Source organism: Acartia tonsa, chromosome 12 (assembly GCF_053477335.1).
Source record: "Acartia tonsa isolate MP-2025a chromosome 12, ASM5347733v1, whole genome shotgun sequence".
Taxonomy (NCBI): Eukaryota; Metazoa; Arthropoda; class Copepoda; order Calanoida; family Acartiidae; genus Acartia; species Acartia tonsa.
This window is the reverse complement of record NC_137271.1, coordinates 26,608,575-26,631,912: the sequence shown is the minus strand read 5'-3', so window position 1 is coordinate 26,631,912 and position 23,338 is coordinate 26,608,575. Positions and strand designations below refer to the sequence as shown.

At 36.0% G+C, this 23,338-nt stretch overlaps 1 protein-coding gene across 14 annotated transcripts in view; it reads left to right on the top strand.

The window, feature by feature from the left end:
* The window catches only part of eIF5B (eukaryotic translation initiation factor 5B), a 36,048-nt gene extending 15,110 nt beyond the window's left edge, over positions 1-20,938 (top strand). For 2 of the 14 annotated variants that reach the window (XR_013884972.1, XR_013884962.1), the window contains exons 23-36: positions 126-203; positions 602-717; positions 1,014-1,098; positions 12,013-12,129; positions 12,358-12,446; positions 13,897-13,997; positions 14,426-14,508; positions 15,449-15,547; positions 15,905-15,987; positions 16,478-16,588; positions 16,683-16,806; positions 17,818-17,934; positions 18,839-19,412; positions 19,564-20,208. Coding sequence is in view for 3 of the 14 variants with exons in the window: in XM_080180377.1 (XP_080036503.1) it covers positions 126-203; positions 602-717; positions 1,014-1,098; positions 12,013-12,129; positions 12,358-12,446; positions 13,897-13,997; positions 14,426-14,508; positions 15,449-15,547; positions 15,905-15,987; positions 16,478-16,588; positions 16,683-16,806; positions 17,818-17,934; positions 18,839-18,946 (1,311 nt within the window). In the remaining 11 variants the exon portion in view is untranslated. Of the gene's footprint in view, positions 1-125; positions 204-601; positions 718-1,013; positions 1,099-12,012; positions 12,130-12,357; positions 12,447-13,896; positions 13,998-14,425; positions 14,509-15,448; positions 15,548-15,904; positions 15,988-16,477; positions 16,589-16,682; positions 16,807-17,817; positions 17,935-18,838; positions 19,416-19,504; positions 20,209-20,778 lie in introns of those variants that run through there. The other 12 variants (XR_013884967.1, XR_013884971.1, XR_013884970.1 and 9 more) reach the window with 12 other exon arrangements.
* Positions 20,939-23,338: the final 2,400 nt, after the last annotated feature.

The following is a 23,338-nucleotide window of genomic DNA, read 5'->3' as shown; positions in this document are numbered from 1 at the left end:
AGTTTCAAGTCGTTCTATATGGTTAACATTAGCATAAGATTAAGAATTTTTCAAAGGTTTAGGTATGATTTTTTGAATATTTATTTGGGAAATCATATTTTATACCTAATTTAATTTTTTTCTAGATGGAATTTCAGAAGAGAAAGGATGAGGTTATCCTTGGTCTAGCCGAGCAAGGACTTAATTCTTCCTTATTCTGGGAGGTAAGTAAATAGAAATTAGTTTTCAAATTAGATTATTTATGGACTAGAGGAGGACAGATAAATGGATTAAAAACAAATATAATAGTGTGAAGAACTAATCATTAGACAGATTAATAGATAGATTTTTATTTATGGGTTTAATATTCAGAGAGAAATATAGATAAACACGGGATTTCCCCTTCTGAAAATAAAAATTATTAGTGGAAAATTTTTGACAACTACATCTTTGTACATTTGTCTTTTCACTTTCTACAGTCCCCCCCCCCCCCCCCCCCCTATATGAAATAGAGGATATGGGATTTTAACTAGTTTGGAAAATATACTACCCTGAAATCAAAATTTATTTAACTTATTTAGTTAGGAAATAGAAATAAAGCCTATGAATAATCCGTTTTTAGAACCCAGACCCAACAGATTATATAAGCCTGGTACCTACATCAGCCCATAGTGGGGATGGTATGGGCAATCTAATGGCCATGTTGGTTCAAATTTCACAAGAACAACTTAGAAAGAGGTAAAACTGTTTAGTAACTTATTAAAGTAAAAGGATAGAGGTGGTTTAAGCTATATGTAATTATACCCACAGGGCGGGGACCCTGTCCTGATTTTCTACTGGGTCTTTGAAATCAGCTAATAGCGTCTAAAATAAAAACTCAGCCGTTCCCTTAAAAAACAGAAAGCAATTTGATAGCAGACTTAAAGATCTCCACCACTTGGGCCAGGTAGTTGTCTGGATTATAAACATTTATCCAGACGATTTATTAGGTCCCCATATTTATCCTTCTATCTTCTTATCTATTTTATTATTAGATTAGCGTTCTCCGAAGAGCTTCAAGCCACAGTCCTGGAAGTAAAGGCTATCGGAGGCTTTGGTACCACTATTGACGTTATCTTGGTAAGTAATTCAACTTGATATTTGGAAAAATGACTCCTAGAACGTTTTGGTACAAATGTCATTTGCTTATGCTAAAAAATATTTAAAGTAGGGTTGGGCCGGATATTTTTTTGGCCGGATACCGGATAACAGGCTAATTTCAAATGCCGGATATCCGGTATCTGGCCAGATATCCGGCCAACGCCGGATATCCGGCCGGATAACCGGCCAAATTACTACATATTAAAGTATCAAAAAAAGGATATAGTCCCTTTCGTGGCAACGCACCTTAAGGGGCGATTCGTTGTATTTTTTAAATTGCTTTTAATAGGTTATTTTAGGTTAGGTTAGGTTATATTTGGTAAGGTGATTTCCCTGCAGGGTTAGGCATTTGGCCCCGCAAGGTTAGAGTTCCCCGCGATGGGCTAGAAATAGGAGATACGCTACTATGAAAATACGAATAATCGCTCCTTAAGGGGCGTTGCCACGAAAGGGACTATACCCGCAAAAAAAAAATTTCTTCATAAACTGGTGTTTTATATTATACTAGCGGCTGCGTCCCTAGTATCTAGGGATATTAGAAGGGACATGAAAGTGCAGAAAAATAACTTAAAACCTTACAACGACTTTTTAAAAAAAAATTAAACAGCCTAAAACCACCCTGGGACCTGGGATAAGAAGCTTCACTCTAAAGGAGAACCATATCGGTTCAGCGGTTAGCGAGATCCTTTGCTACAGACAAAAGAAGCTTAGCAAATAAATCTAATTAACTATTACTACTAACGGTTGGAGGATGGGCGGGGAGGTTGCGTTGAATGCCTGCCCCCCCCCCCCCCCCCCCTCTGATTTTTTCTATCTCATTTTCTGTGTATAAAAGGTAGAGGGCTATAACTGAGTGACTTTCGAAATATGGGTATGACACATAACTGACAGTTGAAATTTTTTTAATACCTTCTTCCTGGCGGGCACAGGATACCAGCAAATCTGGTAAGGTCATTCAGGTAAAAAGTAAAATATTTTTTTACTTAAACAAAGCATTTCATGTTATCTAATACTAAAATATCCTATAGTCGTACATCCTCATATGTAATATAGGTGTTCAAGTCGATTTCAGGTTCCAGGTATAATCCTGCAAGTCCTGAACCTCCAGGTCTCCAGATATCTTTAAACAGTTCCTGTGACCGCAAATTTTTACTTGAAGATTTCAAATATTAAAGGGGGATGTGGAAAATAACCATTTGGGCAGGGGGGGGGGGGTTTACTCGAGAAACCTTAGAGCTAGAGGGAGCTTATTTTGGATATAAGCTTCTATGGGGCCAAAGTTACTTTTAAAATTATTGTCGACCCCCCACCCCCCCCCCAAAATTTTTTTTTGGGGGGGGGGGGCGGGTGGATTATACTATAGGATGTTTCTCATAAACGACTTGAGATAAATGGAGCAAACCTTGGGATACAAGTTTTGTAGGCCTATATTTGATTTTAGAATTATCGTTGACTACCCACCCACCCCCAAACCCCTGATTTGGGGGGGGGGGGGGGCGGGTGAATTATACTATAGGGTGTTTCTCATAAACGACTTGAGATAAATGGAGCAAACCTTAGGATACAAGTTTTGTAGGCCTATATTTGATTTTAGAATTATCATGACCACCCACCCACCCCAAAACCCCTAATTTGGGGGGGGGGGGCGGGTGAATTATACTATAGGGTGTTTCTCATAAACGACTTGAGATAAATGGAGCAAACCTTAGGATACAAGTTTTGTAGGCCTATATTTGATTTTATAATTATCGTTGACCACCCATTCACCCCCAAACCCCTAATTTGGGGGGGGGGGGGGGAGGGCGGGTGGATTATACTATAGGGTGTTTCTCATAAACGACTTGCAGCAATTTTATTTTGGGTGCTACTCCCTTAGTTTTAGAGATAATTGGATGAAATCTTTTGGGCTGGGTCACTAATTACCCCAACTATTGGTATCTTTAAAAAAAACGGCTGCGAGACCGCCGCTCCCGCCGCCCGCCGCCGTTTACTGCCGCCACCAAAAAAAATATTTTATTGCATTTCTCGCTGAATTAGGCAATTTGGAATCATTTGAGACCATGTTATTTTTTTCAAAAATTTTTCGCCTTACAAGCAACCCTGCGGGGGATTTAGTCATTTTTTTCAAATTCCTGAAAAAATAACATGGTCTCAAATGATTCCAAATTGCCTAATTCGGCGAGAAATGCAATAAAAAAATTTTTTTGGTGGCGGCTGTAAACAGCGGCGGTAGCGGCGGTCCCGCCAGCGTTTTTTTTTAAAAGATACCAATAGTTGGGGTAATTAGTGATCCAGCCCAAAAGATTTCATCCAATTATCTCTAAAACTAAGGGAGTAGCACCCAAAATAAAAGTCGAAACAAAATTGTAAGTAAAGGGGGGGGGGGAAATGTGGTGACTCGTCACACGACATACCAGCAATTTTATTTTGGGTGCTACTCCCTTAGTTTTAGAGATAATTGGATGAAATCTTTTGTGCTGGGTCACTAATTACCCCAACTATTGGTATCTTTAAAAAAACGGTGGCGGGACCGCCGCTCCCGCCGCCCGCCGCCGTTTACCGCCGCCTACAAAAAATTTTTTTTATTGCATTTCTCGCCGAATTAGGCAATTTGGAATCATTTGAGACCATGTTATTTTTTTCAATAATTTTTCGCCTTACAAGCAACTATTACCCCAACTATTGGTATCTTTTACAAAAAACGGCGGCGAGACCGCCGCTCCCGCCGCCCGCTGCCGTTTACAGCCGCCACCAAAAAAAAATATTTTATTGCATTTCTCGCCGAATTAGGCAATTTGGAATCATTTGAGACCATGTTATTTTTTTCAAAAATTTTTCGCCTTACAAGCAACCCTGCGGGGGATTTAGTCATTTTTTTCAAATTCTTGAAAAAAATAACATGGTCTCAAATGATTCCAAATTGCCTAATTCGGCGAGAAATGCAATACAAAAATTTTTTTTTGGTGGTGGCTGTAAACGGCAGCAGGCGGCGGGAGCGGCGGTCTCGCCGCCGTTTTTTTAAAAAGATACCAATAGTTGGGGTAATGAGTGACCCAGCCCAAAAGATTTCATCCAATTATCTCTAAAACTAAGGGAGTAGCACCAATGTCGTGTGACGAGTCACCACATTTCTCCCCCCCCCCTTTACTTACAATTTTGTTTCAACTTTTATTTTGGGTGCTACTCCCTTAGTTTTAGAGATAATTGGATGAAATCTTTTGGGCTGGGTCACTAATTACCCCAACTATTGGTATCTTTTTAAAAAAAACGGCGGCGGGACCGCCGCCCGCCGCCGTTTACCGCCGCCACCAAAAAAAAAATTTTATTGCATTTCTCGCCGAATTAGGCAATTTAGAATCATTTGAGACCATGTTATTTTATTCAAGAATTTTAAAAAAAATGACTAAAATCCCCACAGGGTTGCTTGTAAGGCGAAAAATTTTTGAAAAAAAATAAAAAAATTTTTTGGTGGCGGCGGTAAACGGCGACGGGCGGCGGGAGCGGCGGTCCCGCCACCGTTTTTTTAAAAGATACCAATAGTTGGGGTAATTAGTGACCCAGCACAAAAGATTTCATCCAATTATCTCTAAAGGGTGCTACTCTCTTAGTTTTAGAGATAATTGGATGAAATCTTTTGGGCTGGGTCACTAATTACCCCAACTATTGGTATCTTTTTTAAAAAAATGGCGGCGGGACCGCCGCTACCGCCGCCGTTTACAGCCGCCACCAAAAAAAAATTTTTTATTGCATTTCTCGCCGAATTAGGCAATTTGGAATCATTTGAGACTATGTTATTTTTTTCAAGAATTTGAAAAAAATGACTAAATCCCCCGCAGGGTTGCTTGTAAGGTGAAAAATTTTTGAAAAAAATAACATGGTCTCAAATGATTCCAAATTGCCTAATTTTTTTTGGTGGTGGTGGTAAACGGCGACGGGCGGCGGTCCCACCGCCGTTTTTTTTAAAAGATACCAATAGTTGGGGTAATTAGTGACCCAGCCCAAAAGATTTCATCCAATTATCTCTAAAACTAAGGGAGTAGCACCCAAAATAAAATTGCTGGTATGTCATGTGACGAGTCACCACATTTCCCCCCCCCCCTTTACTTACAATTTTGTTTTGACTTTTATTTTGGGTGCTACCGCCGCCGTTTACAGCCGCCACCAAAAAAAAATTTTTTATTGCATTTCTCGCCGAATTAGGCAATTTGGAATCATTTGAGACCATGTTTTTTTTTTCAAAAATTTTTCGCCTTACAAGCAACTATTACCCCAACTATTGGTATCTTTTAAAAAAACGGCGGCGAGACCGCCGCTCCCGCCGCCCGCTGCCGTTTACAGCCGCCACCAAAAAAAAATATTTTATTGCATTTCTCGCCGAATTAGGCAATTTGGAATCATTTGAGACCATGTTATTTTTTTCAAAAATTTTTCGCCTTACAAGCAACCCTGCGGGGGATTTAGTCATTTTTTTCAAATTCTTGAAAAAAAATAACATGGTCTCAAATGATTCAAAATTGCCTAATTCGGCGAGAAATGAAATAAAAAAATTTTTTTTGGTTGCAGCTGTAAACGGCAGCGGGCGGCGGGAGCGGCGGTCTCGCCGCCGTTTTTTTTAAAAGATACCAATAGTTGGGGTAATTAGTGACCCAGCCCAAAAGATTTCATCCAATTATCTCTAAAACTAAGGGAGTAGCACCCAAAATAAAATTGCTGGTATGTCGTGTGACGAGTCACCACATTTCCCCCCCCCCCCCTTTACTTACAATTTTGTTTCGACTTTTATTTTTCCCGCCACCGTTTTTTTTAAAGATACCAATAGTTGGGGTTATTAGTGACCCAGCCCAATTAGGGGTTTTGGGGTGGGTGGGTGGTCATGATAATTCTAAAATCAAATATAGGCCTACAAAACTTGTATCCTAAGGTTTGCTCCATTTATCTCAAGTCGTTTATGAGAAACACCCTATAGTATAATTCACCCGCCCCCCCCCCCCCCCCAAATCTTAGAATTTGAAAAAAATGACTAAATCCCCCGCAGGGTTGCTTGTAAGGTGAAAAATTTAAAAAAAAAAAAAAAAAAGTCTTGAATGATTCCAAATTGCCTAATTCTGCAAGAAATGCAATAAAAATTTTTTTTTGGTGGTGGTGGTAAACGGCGACGGGCGGCGGGAGCGGCGGTCCCACCGCCGTTTTTTTAAAGATACCAATAGTTGGGGTAATTAGTGACCCAGCCCAAAAGATTTCATCCAATTATCTCTAAAACTAAGGGAGTAGCACCCAAAATAAAATTGCTGGTATGTCGTGTGATGAGTCACCACATTTCCCCCCCCCCCTTTACTTACAATTTTGTTTCAACTTTTATTTTGGGTGCTACTCCCTTAGTTTTAGAGATAATTGGATGAAATCTTTTGGGCTGGGTCACTAATTACCACAACTATTGGTATCTTTAAAAAAAAAACGGCGGCGGGACCGCCGCCCGCCGCCGTTTACAGCCCCCACCAAAAAAAATTTTTGTATTGCATTTCTCGCCAAATTAGGCAATTTGGAATCATTTGAGACCATATTATTTTCTTCGAGAATTTGAAAAAAATGACTAAATCCCCCGCAGGGTTGCTTGTAAGGCAAAAAAATTTTGAAAAAAATAACATGGTCTCAAATGATTCCAAATTGCCTAATTCTGCAAGAAATGCAATAAAAAAATTTTTTTTGGTGGTGGTGGTAAACGGCGACGGGCGGCGGGAGCGGCGGTCCCACCGCCGTTTTTTTTAAAGATACCAATAGTTGGGGTAATTAGTGACCAAGCCCAAAAGATTTCATCCAATTATCTCTAAAACTAAGGGAGTAGCACCCAAAATAAAATTGCTGGTATGTCGTGTGACGAGTCACCACATTTCCCCCCCCCCCCCCTTTACTTACAATTTTGTTTCGACTTTTATTTTGGGTGCTACTCCCTTAGTTTTAGAGATAATTGGATGAAATCTTTTGGGCTGGGTCACTAATTACCCCAACTATTGGTATCTTTTAAAAAAAAACGGCGGCGGGACCGCCGCTACCGCCGCCCGCCACCACCAAAAAAATTTTTGAAAAAAATAACATGGTCTCAAATGATTCCAAATTGCCTAATTCTGCAAGAAATGCAATAAAAATTTTTTTTTGGTGGTTGCGGTAAACGGCGGCGGGAGCGGCGGTCCCACCGCCGTTTTTTTAAAAGATACCAATAGTTGGGGTAATTAGTGACCCAGCCCATAAGATTTCATCCAATTATCTCTAAAACTAAGGGAGTAGCACCCAAAATAAAATTGCTGGTATGTCGTGTGACGAGTCACCACATTTCCCCCCCCCCCCCCCCTTTACTTACAATTTTGTTTCGACTTTTATTTTGGGTGCTACTCCCTTAGTTTTAGAGATAATTGGATGAAATCTTTTGGGCTGGGTCACTAATTACCCCAACTATTAGTATCTTTTAAAAAAAACGGCGGCGGGACCGCCGCTCCCGCCGCCCACCGCTGTTTACAGCCGCCACCCAAAAAAAAAATTTTATTGCATTTCTCGCCGAATTAGGCAATTTGGAATCATTTGAGACCATGTTATTTTTTTCAAGAATTTGAAAAAAATGACAAAATCCCCCAGGCACAGCGGTCTATTTTGGCCTTTTGGTGGACATTTCACCTACCTCTACTTAAAGTCAATTTTCTCAGCTTGTAGTTGATAGAATCGTTCAAAATAAAAAGCATGTGCCTTATTATTACCCAATACAACTTGTATGTGCATATAGAGAAGAAAAACAAAAGCCAACTGGTCTAGAAAATACTTTGAAACTTAGTTAAAATTTCACATTTTCATAATTTTTTCTTCAGTGGTAGAGAGCCTAAATTCAATGCTTTAAAGCAATAAAACATTTAAAAACCTTAAAGCATTAATAAATATTACTGTATAAATGATTATATAAAGGTAAATGCCCAATCACCAGACCTTGTAGTACAACATACATTTGATACAACTAATTGAAGATTCTTCACCCTTTTTAACGAAGTTATTTTCTCTTAGATAAGTAATAATACTTAATCTAGTAATGTTTTCATATGTTTAACAGCTAAATCTAGAAATATAAAAAAAACATTTATTAATATATCTAATAAAATTAATCAGAAATATTAATTAAAGAAGTTAAATTGTACTGAAATATTTAATGTTAAAATATCATTAAATAGTCTTATAAAATGGCTAACAGCTGCCATATGATGGGCTCCCAGTATTTTTGAAAGTATTTTTGAGCCCAGCATCCATAAAAACCTATCCCTAGACACGCCACAAGCCCTATCTACATATCATACTCTTGACCACTCCCAGCCGTTTTCAGTTGGTTCTAGCCGTTAAGTGGCTGGTTCAAGAAACGTTTAAAATCGTTAATTGAAACATTTAACATAGATTAAAGCAAAATTATGTATCAAGAAGTTGTTTCCTACGTAATAAATGATGGATTTTTTCCTGAAAATGGCCAAAAAACGGCTAAACGGCTGAGCCGCAAGCCATAAGCCTTTACTTTTCCAACTTTTTGTTTGGTTTAAGGAAAATAGACCTACCAAGGAATTCTCGTGCCAAGTTTCATGACGAAATTCGGATTCTAAGTGCCATTTGCGCATTGATTATTAAAAGGATGCATTAAACCCCCCCACCCCCCTTAAAAAGAATAAAACATTCATTTTAAATCTCTTAAAGTCTCTTAATTTGTCGTAGGCTCTTTGTGGGCAGTTTAAATGCACCAGAATTTAAATTAAAAGACAAAAGATAAAAATTTAAAAAAAGATTTTTTCTTTTATTGCAATTTTAGAGTTTGGTCCCTAAAATTAAATTCAAAATTTGAAAGAAACCGGACCCTGCAACAACCTAAACTAAACATCAGACTATGGCATTATACCTGTATATTAAGAATAATATATGGTTTGGTATGTTTCGGGGCCCGGTTTTTGGTGAAAAACTTAAAAAACTGAAATTTATTGCCAAAATTTTTTGCAAAAATATTTAAGAAATGACATGAAAATTTTTCAAAAACAACAAAAAAACGTAGGAAAAAAGTAAAAAAAAATTTTAAACTCAGTTTCCTAATAGATCATGTAGTATTATAAATATAAATAAGTGAAGAAACTTCATTGTATCAATGTAACACTGAAAACAATTTTTTTTCCAGAGATGGTGAAAATTCAAAAGGTAAAATTCAAGACGTGAAAATAATCCTTAACCTTCATGTTTCAAAGTTCATAATTCATCAACCAATAGTTAAAAAGACAAAAACTCTTCGGTTTTATATGAGATAGGATATATATTTTCAAAATTATTTGTTAATTTAGAGGAATTCCAATGTTGATTTTTGGCGAAATGTCCAGCCTTAGACCACTGTGCCAGGGTTGCTTGTAAGGTGAAAAATTTTTGAAAAAAATAACATGGTCTCAAATGATTCCAAATTGCCTAATTCTGCGAGAAATGCAATAAAAAAAATTTTTTTGGTGGCGGCGGTAAACGGCGACGGGCGGCGGGAGCGGTGGTCCCGCAGCCGTTTTTTTAAAGATACCAATAGTTGGGGTAATTAGTGACCCAGCACAAAAGATTTCATCCAATTATCTCTAAAACTAAGGGAGTAGCACCCAAAATAAAATTGCTGGTATGTCGTGTGACGAGTCACCACATTTCCCCCCCCCCTTTACTTACAATTTTGTTTCGACTTTTATTTTTGGTGCTACTCCCTTAGTTTTAGAGATAATTGGATGAAATCTTTTGGACTGGGTCACTAATTACCCGAACTATTGGTATCTTTAAAAAAAAAACGGCGGCGGGACCGCCGCACCCACCGCCCGCCGCTGTTTACAGCTGCCACCAAAAAAAATTTTTTTATTGCATTTCTCGCCGAATTAGGCAATTTGGAATCATTTGAGACCATGTTATTTTTTTCGAGAATTTGAAAAAAATGACTAAATCCCCCAGGGTTGCTTGTAAGGAAAATTTTTTTTGAAAAAAATAACATGCTCTCAAATGATTCCAAATTGCCTAATTCTGCAAGAAATGCAATAAAAAAAATTTTTTTGGTGGTGGTGGTAAACGGCGACGGGCGGCGGGAGCGGCGGTCCCACCGCTGTTTTTTTTTAAGATACCAATAGTTGGGGTAATTAGTGACCCAGCCCAAAAGATTTCATCCAATTATCTCTAAAACTAAGGGATTAGCACCCAAAATAAAATTGCTGGTATGTCGTGTGACGAGTCACCACATTTCCCCCCCCCCCCACCCCCCCCTTTACTTACAATTTTGTTTCGACTTTTATTTTGGGTGCTACTCCCTTAGTTTTAGAGATAATTGGATGAAATCTTTTGGGCTGGGTCACTAATTACCCCAACTATTGGTATCTTTTAAAAAAACGCCGGCGGGACCGCCGCGCCCGCCGCCGTTTACAGCCGGCACCAAAAAAAAATTATTTATTGCATTTCTCGCCGAATTAGGCAATTTGGAATCATTTGAGACCATGTTATTTTTTTCAAGAATTTGTAAAAAATGACTAAATCCCCCGCAGGGTTGCTTGTAAGGCGAAAAATTTTTGAAAAAAATAACATGGTCTCAAATGATTCCAAATTGCCTTATTCGGCGAGAAATGCAATAAAAAAAATTTTTTTGGCGGCGGGCGGCGGGAGCGGCGGTCACGCAGCCGTTTTTTTTAAAGATACCAATAGTTGGGGTAATTAGTGACCCAGCCCAAAAGATTTCATCCAATTATCTCTAAAACTAAGGGAGTAGCACCCAAAATAAAATTGCTGCAAGTCGTTTATGAGAAACACCCTATAGTATAATCCACCTCCCCCCCCCCCTTAAAATTAGGGGTTTGGGGGTGAGTGGGTGGTCAACGATAATTCTAAAATCAAATATAGGCCTACAAAACTTGTATCATAAGGTTTGCTCCATTTATCTCAAGTCGTTTATGAGAAACACCCTATAGTATAATCCACCCGCCCCCCCCCCCCTTAAAATTAGGGGTTTGGGGGTGAGTGGGTGGTCAACGATAATTCTAAAATCCAATATAGGCCTACAAAACTTGTATCCTAAGGTTTGCTCCATTTATCTCAAGTCGTTTATGAGAAACACCCTATAGTATAATTCACCCCCCCCCCCCAAATTAGGGGTTTGGGGGTGGGTGGCTGGTCAACGATAATTCTAAAATCAAATATAGGCCTACAAAACTTGTATCCTAAGGTTTGCTCCATTTATCTCAAGTCGTTTATGAGAAACATCCTATAGTATAATCCACCCGCCCCCCCCCCCCAAAAAAAAAAAATTGGGGGGGGGGGTCGACGATAATTTAAAAGTAACTTTGGCCCCATAGAAGCTTATATCCAAAATTAGCTCCCTCTAGCTCTAAGGGTTCTCGAGTAAACCCCCCCCCCCCCTGCCCAAATGGTTATTTTCCACATCCCCCTTTAGGCTTTTTTCTATATCTTCATGACATATTACAATTTCATAAAATCCGTTGCCGTTTACCTGCCAACCGTCGGTTTGCGGCTGGCAGCTGCCAAGTACTGCTGCCCCGCCAAAATTTATGTTTCGAGATTTCTAATATAAAATTTACATAAAGATAAACATATTCAGAAAAAATTGATCTTCTAGCTTCAATAATAAGAAAATTAAAGCCATTTAAGATTTAAAAAAAACAGAGATTTTTGTTGTAAAATATAAAAGATTATATTGCCGGATATCCGGCCGGATAGTTTCAATATCCGGTATCCGGCCGGATATTGAAAATGGCCGGATATCCGGCCTCACCGGATATCCGGCCCAACCCTAATTTAAAGACAAATGAAATTATATTCTGTTTCTTTAAAATTAAACCATTGTTGTCATCTTTGTTCCAATTTTAGGTGAATGGTAGATTAAAGTTTGGGCAGACTCTGATTCTACCCGGTACAGATGGTCCTATTGTTACCAGTGTCAAGGCACTTCTCACCCCTTCCAAGATGCAAGATTTGAGAGTTAAGGTGAGTTCCAACAGAGCTATATGGAATGACTATGTAGGATTAATCAATGATACATAAATCCCTGATTCTACATGGTAAAGATGGTCCTATTGTTACCTATGTCAAGTCACTCCTCACCCCTGCTAAAATGCAATATTTGAGAGTTAAGGTAAGTTCCAGAGCTGATGGCAGCCTTATATTAAAATTGCTACTATCGTTGTCTTAAAACCTATCAACCTCTCTATTTAGAATCAATATATCGAGCACAAAGAGTTGATGGCAGCCCAAGGAGTGAAAATTGCTGCCAAGGAACTGGAGAAAGCTATTGCTGGTCTTAGGTATGATAATTTTGGCAGCGCATATGCTGCGAACGACACTCAAAAGCCGTTAAAAAATAGTTTTAGATTTGTTCATCATTTTAAAAACTTTTCTCGTATTCATCTGAATCCGGTGGATAGGAACCGGTTCTCATGAATACGAAAAAACTATGTCTAGCATCGTATTATATCCAGTTTTCTATGAATATAGAAATGTACAATCATAACATTAAAACTAGTTTTTTTAGCCGGTGCCTTCGGCACCACGGGGCTAAAAAAACTAGTTTTAATCTTATAATTGTACATTCTATATCCGCGGAAAGCCGTTTATAATACGATACGAGAAATAACTATTCTCGTATTCATTCGAATCCGGTGGATAGGAACCGGTTCTCATCAATACGAAAAAACTATGTCTAGCATCGTATTATATCCAGTTTTCTACGAATATAGAAATGTACAATCATAAGATTAAAACCAGTTTTTTTAGCTGTTGCCTTCGGCACCTCGGGGCTAAAAAAACTAGTTTTAATCTTATAATTGTACATTCTATATCCGCGGAAAGCCGTTTATAATACGATACGAGAAATAACTATTCTTATATTTTGCTATTATAATAGAAATATAAGAATAGAAGCATATTCTGAACCCTTTTTTCGTCAAATCTAAGAAGGAACATTTATAGCAGACAAAAGTATTGTTTACTTTCGACTCAAGCTGATGTGGATTCTTAAAAAATGATAGACTCGCTACTCGATAGTGGGGCAAAATTATTTTTGTGAAAAATCATCCAAAAGCACATTAAAAATCTATAAAAATTAAACAAAATCATATGTTAATAACCCTTTTAAGATTTTATTTAATTTTTGTAAATTTTTTTATTCGATTTTGGAGGATTTTTCACAAAAATAATTTTGCCTCACCAGCGAGTAGCCAGCATAACTTTTTTAAAGAATCCAACTCTGTTTGAAGCTTTCAAATTTAAGACGAAATTTTTGGGCAATTAATTCTGATTCCGCAAAGCTTTCTACTAAGAAAATATACTGTTTACAACTGACTTTTATCTATGTATGAAATGAAGAAAAAAACCATGCGTTCGTAACAAAATGTGTGCACATTTTCAACTAATGATATTAAATGTATGTACCGATGCGATTCTCCTATTGGCTCAATCAGACAATACCTCTCTTTCTTAGTACCTTTATTGCTATTATGTACATGATTTTGCTAATTAAAGAAATATTTGAGTTAGGGGGGAGGGGACAGTGGACAGTAAATTGTACTGGTACTTAAAGTTTTATTTTCACGGTCTGTTATTGGTAGGCTAAAAGATACTATTTTTAATATGTTGATAGGTTGGGCCAAACTAGAAGTGTCCATACTTTTCATTCAAATTTTTTAATCAACAGAAGGGGTAATTTTGATAATCACCATAGGAGATGTATAACAATTTATCATCCTTTGTTTTAAGTGTACGAGTAGCCAACCACCCAGATGAGGTTGAATTGTGCAAAGAATGGGCGGAGCATGATCTTAAGTCCGCCTTGAATGCTATCAAGACTAAACCTTTAGGTGAGTAAACCATTTGCATGTGATTAGAGGGGATAATAAAGGGGCGGAGTCGTTAAAGAATGGGCGAAGCATGATCTTAAGCCTGTTTGTACATAATGTCTATACATTTTTGAAAATAGAGCCTTGTTTTATGTCTAGCATTCAATAGAATAATATAAACCAAAACCTCGGAGAAAGATATGAAAAAAATAGCGAAAAGGGTAATGCGCCCGTTGACAAAAAGGGGTATAGTTATAAATCTTAAGGGATTAAGTCAGTCACAAAAAAACTTTAATAATCTGTCATTTTGTTAATGACATTCAAATGCCAATCTATAATAGCAGAGGGAAAATCTCAATTTTGTGAACATAATCGTTTAGTCGTACGGAACAAGGACATACTCTTTTTTATAGAGTAGCTGCACTTCTTCAAAACCATGTTTTTTTCAGGTGTATTTGTACAGGCCTCGACTCTGGGCTCACTGGAAGCTTTGTTAGAATTCTTGAAGGTTTCCAAAATTCCTTATGCTGGGGTAAGTAACTATTTAACTTAATCGAGTGCATTATAAAAATTGACTAATCTCCGGAATTTTATGAGGGTTATTCACGCCACCAACTAAAGAAATAGTTAAATTGTAGTTGTCTTTTTTGAAGTGCCTTGGCCTTTAAATAGACACAACTTTAGAGCAGGGTAAATATTTACTCATTATTTTGTTAATGTTCAGGTACACCAAAATAATGTCATCTGGTGTACCTTTCCTTTACAGGTTATCAAAGCATACCCCTTGTGCCATGAGGCTATTCAGATTTAGGTACATTTAAATTGGGTTGGTACTGAAATACCTTTAAATCTTAAGACCTTGTGGAAAAAAGGCCTAAAAAACTTAATTGTTAAAAGACCTTACTTGGACAAAATATTTGTGTGCTCGTCCTGTCGTAAGGTTATCCAGACTTAGGTTCACTAAAGTAAGACCTATTGTGGTGTACCCGTCCTTCTTGGGGAGTTTTCATCCTCTAAGGGTTATCTAGGTGTACCTGACTTCTTAATGTTTTCCAGCAGGGTGTCGGAGCCGTATAATTTTGATGCGGCTCCGGCCCCGTGGAGCCGTATTTGGAAATACGGCTCCGGCTCCTACCTTAAAATTAATATATCATTTTTTGTTCATTATTGAATTTGATAAAATAAAATAAATAATATAAAATATTTTGCTTTTATTTGATTAAAGCTATATAAAAGTAGAAGGATGTGTGTCTATTTGTTAAGTAACAATAGTTTTTCAGTTTATTATATGGAAACAGACCGTTGCCAAATTACCTATAATATTACTTTAAAAAATCATTTTTAGCTAATCTGGAGCCGGAGCCGTTTTTAACAAAAAAATACGACTCCGGCTCCAACAAAAATATTGCTGCTACCGGCTCCGAAACGCTGTCAGATATACTAAAATAATTACCATTAATATTTGTATTTAGGTGAGAATAGGTCCTGTGGTAAAGAAAGATGTCATGAGAGCAAGTACAATGCTGGAGCATGATGAAAAGTATGCAGTCATCCTAGCATTTGACGTCAAGGTTTGTATATATTAATAACTATTTGAGTGCAACTTTTATAACCATATAATTGTAAACTCATTCGTTGACTAAAAAATCTTGGGTACTTCGATAATTGGATGGTGCCAAACTAGTAGTGTCCAGAGTATTTTCAGAACTTCCCCAACCACATATTTTTTATTTCTTCCCCCCCCCCCCTTCAGCAGGCCCAACCATTCAGAATATACACCCCCTACTTTGAAACTTACTTGATGGTCGACAGAATTAATTTTCGCTTTGTATAAGTGTAAAGTAGCTTAAGTAATTTTAAGGTCTTGCGATGTAGCCGTTTCTGAGATCTAAATGAACATGAGCTTATCTTTAATTTAAATATTTTAGGTTGAAAGGGATGCTCAAGAAATGGCCGACAGAGAGAATGTCAGAATCTTCCAAGCTGACATCATTTACCATCTCTTTGATAGGTATGGGTAGATAGGTAGATAGTCAGATAGACAGGTGGATAAAGAGGAATTAAGAATCTTCCAAGCATACATTTACCATCTCTTTGATAATCATGGATGGATAGATAGAAAGATAAATAGTTAGATAGACAGACAGGTTGATAGAGATGGTTACAGAAAAAGGCAGTAAGTGTAAGACAGACAAGCAGGCAGTCTCTCGAGATAGTTATATAGATAGAGTGTTAAACAAAGTAGGATATAATTAAAATAATATTTAGTATTATTAGTAGGTTACAGAAGGTGTAATAGCTTGAAAAAAATCACATAGATACGATTTTTTACAGATTGAATTATAGTTATTTGTAATATGTTGCCTAAAGTAGTACATTAAGTACAATGAAGTAGTACAAACAAACATTTAGACTTATATATTTTTTATGTCAAATAAAAGGTACCAAATTTGTTTGAAACAGACATTTTGTTAGGTTTATAAATTTATATTGTATTTTAGGTTTACTGAATACCAAGCTGAATTAGTTCGACGAAAGAAGGAGGAGTTCAGATCAATAGCAGTCTTCCCTTGCAAGCTTAAAGTCCTTAAAGAACACGTTTATATGTCCAGGTTAATATCATTTCTGTCATTTCATTTTCACCATAGATGCCTCTAGGGGCAAATCCGCTAGTAGAAATACAGTGTTCTAACTTATTTATTTTAGAGACCCTATTGTTTGTGGTGTGAAGGTTGAGGCTGGTGTTGTGAAGACAGGAACCCCTATCTGTGTTCCCAGCAAGGAGTTCTGTTATATTGGTATCTGTACTGGTATCCAGCATAATAATAAGGTAGGATATAGTAGGTAGCCCTGCAGGGTTAGGTAGTATGAAGGCTGGTATAGTGATGACAGGAACCCCTATCTGTGTTCCCAGCAAGGAGTTCTGTTATATTGGTATCTGTACTGGTATCCTGCACAATAATAAGGTAGGTCATAGTAGGCAGTCCGGCAGAGTTAGGTTAGGTAGTATGAAGGCTGGTATAGTGAAGACAGGAACCCCTATCTGTGTTCCCAGCAAGGAGTTCTGTTATATTGGTATCTGTACTGGTATCCAGGATAATAATAAGGTAGGATATAGTAGGTATTAGACTATAAAAGTTTTAAAGATTTTTAATCAATATAATAGATTTGAAATCTGCATAAAATTTTAAGGATTTTTTATAAAATTCGTTTTTTATATAATTCTTTATTTAAAGGCGCAAATACGATTTAAGTTAATAAATTTTGACCAATAGGATAGCTAGATTGGAAACTACCTACGCTCTAATTGGTTGAATGATGTACGTCACTTAAGCTTCTCCAATCAGAGCGCAGATAGTTTTCAATCCACCAATCACAGATCTCAAAATTATTTAACTTAATTTGTATTTGCGCCTTTAAATAAAGAATAATATAAAAAACTAATTTTATAAAAAATCCTTAAAATTTTATGCAGATTTCAAATCTATTATATTGATTAAAAATCTTTCCAACTTTTATAGTCTAGTAGGTATAGCAAGGTTAGGTTGTATAGGGAAGCTGCTATAGTGGTATATCAATGTTCCCAGCAAGTAGTTATGTTTTATTAGTATCTCTACATCTCTATTAGTAATCACATCTTGAAATAAATTAAAGTTTTTCAATTGTTTGTTTTTTACATTAGGTTAGGCTAGGTATATTGGTTACAGGGTCGACCCGCAGTTTCCGGGTCTCTAAGCTTTTTTAAATTTATTTTATAAATATGGGGGGATTTTAGCAACTTTAAGGGAAAGCATTTAGTATTTTTTTCATAAAACCTTCCATGAAACATCCTTTTCTTTAGGATGTAGAGTCAGCCCGCAAGGGAGACGAAGTGTGTGTCAAGATTGAACCCATCCCCGGCGAGGCACCAAAAATGTTCGGCAGACATTTTGATGAAACTGATATGCTCGTCAGCAAGGTAAGATTCACTATGAGGGCCCTGAGGGGCCGTTGAACTGTAAATTATACTGGTATCCAAAGTATTAAAAACACGCTCATTCTGTGGCTTGAATTAAATTTTGATTGGTTGGTTCAAAATAGGAACCGATAATTTAATTATAGAAGGAGTAGGTAATTTAGTTAATTATCATTGGGGAAGAAAAATAATTTATTCGTTCATTGTCTAATCCCTTCAGATTTTTTAATATTTTTGTTGATTGATTGCACTACCTTTTTTAAGGTACTATATTTGTATTTTGATTGATATATTATACACAAGGATCCAGGGGCGTCCAAGCTTTTTTATTTGGGGGGGGGGGGAAATTTTGTAAGCTGGGTGGTAATTTTTTTTGGGGGGGGGAAATTTTGTTTACCCCTTCCCCCCCCTTAAAAAAAAAGTTTACCCCAAGGGTAAATTTTTTTGGGGTGAGGTAAATACCCCCTCTTAAATGGTTTGGGGTGTATTCGGCACCCCCAAGGTAGGGGTACATTTTAAGGACGTCCTTGCAATGATCTGAAGGTATAAGACAATGAATGTTGGACCCAATTACGGCAATAAAAAATATTACTCATTTTATGGATAAAGATTATTGGTTAATTAGATGGACACTGTCAGTTTGAATCAACCAATCAAAATTTAATAATACCAATGTCAATTAATGAGAGTATGTTTGTAAAACTTTGGGTACTTGTTTATTTTAAATTCTAATCTATTTATATATCCATTTCTAATCATCTCAGTACATATTTTACTATCTACCTAGCTTTCTATTTATCTAGATATCCTATCTATCCAACTTTCTATACATTGAAATGTCTTGACTTCGTATTTTTATTTTACTATCTATCTAGCTATCTTGGTATCTAATTATCTATGTATTTAGATTTCACGGCAGAGTATAGACGCGTGCAAGGATTATTTCCGTGATGAGCTGTCCAAGTCGGAGTGGGTTCTCATGGTCGAGCTCAAGAAATTATTTCAAATTCTGTGATTTTTTTTATCAAATCTCTTCGATCTGGGAGGTGAAACTGGTGACTGTTGAATATCAATTAGTTTAGGGTCCAGACATCTACATTTTACATACCTTTCTTCTACCCGTATTTAAATAATGAATTGAGTAAATACTTAATTTATTGTCAATTGTACTGACCATGAGTTAAAACAATCAACCATTTATAAATAGAGTAAAAATGGCCTCGATTTTTCACATTTCGCCTCCCACGATTCTTGCTTAAATCTGATCTTTGATCACAGGGGTAAGTAGTCTGATAGATAAATAGTTGAATAGGACGGACAAGATAAAATTGTTTATTTAAAACTTATTTTAGCTTAAAGCTTAATCTCGTTTTCACTTTTATTGAGAGGGAATTGGCACCAGAAGAAAAACTATTTGCTCGAGTCAAAAATTTTAATATAAAAATTCAAAATAAAGCTTAATATTTTTTATTTGTTGAAAAGTTTGGACAATATAGTTTATTCTACATTGTCATTTTTCTGTCCTTTCCCACTATTTATTTCTTAAAATCTATATCCCACTGTTCTTCATTAGGAAATATAATTTTACTACAAGTATAATATTAATTTTCACAAATTAAAAAAATATTAAAGTAAAACATTGTAATATTTATCTGTAAGAATGTTGTCTTTCTAAAATTGTGAAAAATATTGTGTGGCAGCCGAAAAAAATATTTACAGTTTTCAGTACCGATTTTTTTAGGGCTGTGGCAGTTGTGCCCTGGTGAAAAAATCTTAAAGATGTCTAGGATCAGTTGCAGTTCACGATAAAAGGTCCTGGGATCGCTTATCATGGGTCAAACTGCAGACCGGATATATTATGTTAACATAAAGTTTCAACCAATAAAAGAAGGCCTACAAATAATCTGGAATAGTCATCACTCAATAGTGGTGCACAGTTATCTCGCAGCGCACATAAAGAAAATGTAGAAAAGAACTTATTTTCTTAGGTCATTGTGCATTATTGGATCTTAAATACTACAGTTTATTTACAAAATTACAGGCCTATTTATGTTGCTGTTTGGCAGCTTAAAGCCTATAAAGATTATATAGTCTTGAAGTTATCGATCCCAGGAACAATTTGGCGTGACCTGCACCAAATCCAATGTTTAGGTTAATCTTTCTGTAATAATTGAACAATATTTAGGATAAAATAACTTATTATTATATACATACATAATATTTTATAAGCTTTTTAATGGCCATTCATCACTTTTAAATAAAAGTAGTACAGATTGACTATCAAGTTTTTTTGGGGGAAAAAAGGAATTTCTGCTATTTTTGGTCAGTTTTGACCTTCCCTCCAATTTTAATATGTTTGATATGTTTGTCAGTATTTTCATAAAATATTAAGAAAAACCATAAAAATGTTTCTTTTGTTTATTTTTTTGTCGCATTGATACTTGTTCTGTCCCCTTGTATTTATAAGCCTGATGTTTTCATATAATGGGATGAAATTCAAGGAAAGAGTAGACAATGGACGGTAAATTAAGCTGGTACCCAAAGTTATTGTAAAACATATCTCATTGCTAGGCTAAAGTACTTTTCATTAAATCTTGAGTGGGTTTTAAAAGCTCTATTCCAACACTAATTTTAAACTATAAAAGGGTTAGTTTTGTTTATAGTAATTGGGGTTGTACATTTATTTATCGTCCACTGTCCTATCCCTTTACATCTCTGGATAATCTTCCTATTTGGTAGTAGCGAAGCTACTCTTTATGCTTCATGTGTTTTAGTTTGTTTGTGGTCTGATAGTTCACAAAGATTAATGCAAACACGCACAAATAAATCAAAAGAACAAAAACAAAGGTTATATAATAAATTCAAAGCATCACAGCAAGGAATCCGCTAATTTTGGACGTTATCGTCCTTAGTTATTTTTTTCTAATTTGTGAAATATTTGCCAATTAATTTAAATCTATGTTGTATAAGTTTAATATAATTATTAAAATATATATGGTTGTCATTATTTAGAGTTTTTCTATTAAGGTTATAATATATTTACCACCCTAGAATGGAGAATTTCTAGCTTTAAAAATTTTATTGTTTAGTAATATTTCATCCCATATTCGAGTGTTTTGACAATAGAATTTTGAAGCTGTATTTCTTAGTAATACTGCACTGTCTAATCAAAATATGAACACTTTTTAACCAATTATGTGGTCTGATTGTTCATCTAGACTTTCTAGATCTATTACATCACCATTTCAAAAATCTTTGTATTATTTTGGACTTAATTATTCTTGTCATCTTAATTTCTGGAAATTTAGTACCTTAATTGGACCACCAGGAATTCTTACTAAAACGGCAGTTTTTTTTCAATTAAAGTCAGCTCGCTAAAAATAGTACTATTTGAGAAATTAAATTGTCCAAAAGTCGTCGTTAGTATTATAGGAATGATTCATAAGTGACCTAGGCTGAACTCATTGTGTCGGATTCATCATCTAGGGCAATAAATCTAGGTTTTAGCAGGGGTGTATATTCTGCACAAGATTCATTTTTTTCCCTGCTGCAATTTTTTATTTTTTTTCCCTCCTAGTTTTTTCCAGCAAGGAAAGGGATAAAATGGAAAAATATTTTCAGACCTCTTAATTTTATTCATATTATGCTCCTTTCAACATATTTTTTTGTTTTTTTCACCAAAGAGGGCAGAAAAATAGAAAAAAATGCTTTCAGTCCTCTTAATTTTACATTTTTTCTCCCTCTACCACACATTTTTTATTTTTTTACCCCCACCCTCCCCCTCAGCCGGGCAAATTTGCAGAATATACACACCCCTCCCTGGTCATTTTAGTGTATTATTATTTTACTAGCGGCTACGCCCCTTGAAGCCTCTAGGGGCACTGGTAGGAGGGGGGAAAAGTCGACCTCATCCCATTGATTTTAAATTTGAGTTTCAAAAAATATTTTTTAGGGGGAAGGATGGTGGGGGGTGAAGAGTAAGACACCCTCCCCAAAAATAGTTTAAAACCTTCCCAGGACCTATAAGAAGCTTCATTGTAAAGGACAACAATATCAGTTCAGCGGTTAGAGAGATCCTTCGGGACAGACAAAAAACGCTTACTACTTTATATAATAGGATTATTGTGGATGTAAAAAAATTTAGTATAAATTTCTTTTTAGTATAAATTATCGAGGCATAAAATTTGCAATCCGCCGACTTTTATATGGTTCTACAGATAAGGGCGTAGCAAGAAATTTTAGATAGTTCAAGTTGTGTTCGTTGATTTAGGTATGTTAGAATCGTCCTATCCATTTCAAATTTTACATACCTAATCATGTTTCTTGGAGTAATGAGGTAAATTAAGCAAGTTGCAGTATTGCTATAATCATTTCCGAATAGTCTATGAATATTTTAATCTTGTAAATATATCGAATTTTGATTCATTCGACGACAAGGTACAATGTTAGTCGTGGAAAATTGTTTGTAATACAATGCTATACATGATTTTGACTAAGAACCGGTTCTAATCTAGTAATTGGTTTCATAGCCATACTGCACTGCTGAGTAATTTATTTCCTTCTTTTACGATAGAAGAGAGTTGGGGGGGGGGGGTCTCACCACTCAAGAAGATAGCTTAAAACCATGCTATGGTCATTACTTATTTTCCCTGAAACTTCATCCGGTTACATAGCCAGACAACATTCTACTAGAAATTTATAGATATTAGTATGTAAAAATAAGGTAATTTTAAGGTCAAATCTTAGTTTCTTGTGAATCCTTTGAAACATCTATTGCTCATTTTTTTTGTAATTCCTTACTTTTGGATGTTGTCATTTTTATTTATAATTTATCTATGTTAAGCGTGAAAATATAAATCAGGTGGGGGGGGGGGGGGGGGGGGGGTAATATTAACTCCCTTTTCCACGACTTGTTTGTTGTTATACAGTTAGGGAGTTGAATTCATTTTTATAGAAGCAGAAATATAATCTATGATTATGGTTTGGACCCTCTAAAACTGTAATCTACCCTTCCACTTTCAGATATCTTCAACAAGAGAGGGGAAAGTGGAATCTTACATTTCAAAAATCGTATCGGCGTTGAAGATATCTTCACCAAGAGAAGGGAAAGTAGAATCTTACATTTCAAAAATCGTATCGACGTTGAAGATATCTTCACCAAGAGAGGGGAAAGTGGAAAGGTAGATTACAGTTTTAGAGGGTCCAAACCATAATCATAGATTATATCTCTGCTTCTACAAAAATGGATTCAACTCCCCAACTGTTATACGCGATAAATTTTGAAAGTGAAATTATTATTATTTTTTTTATTGAAAATTTATTATTTTCATAAGAAAAGTACGAATACGATTATGTTTATAAATAGCACCGAGATGAAAATAATCTTATTTCCATTTATTTTTTAAAA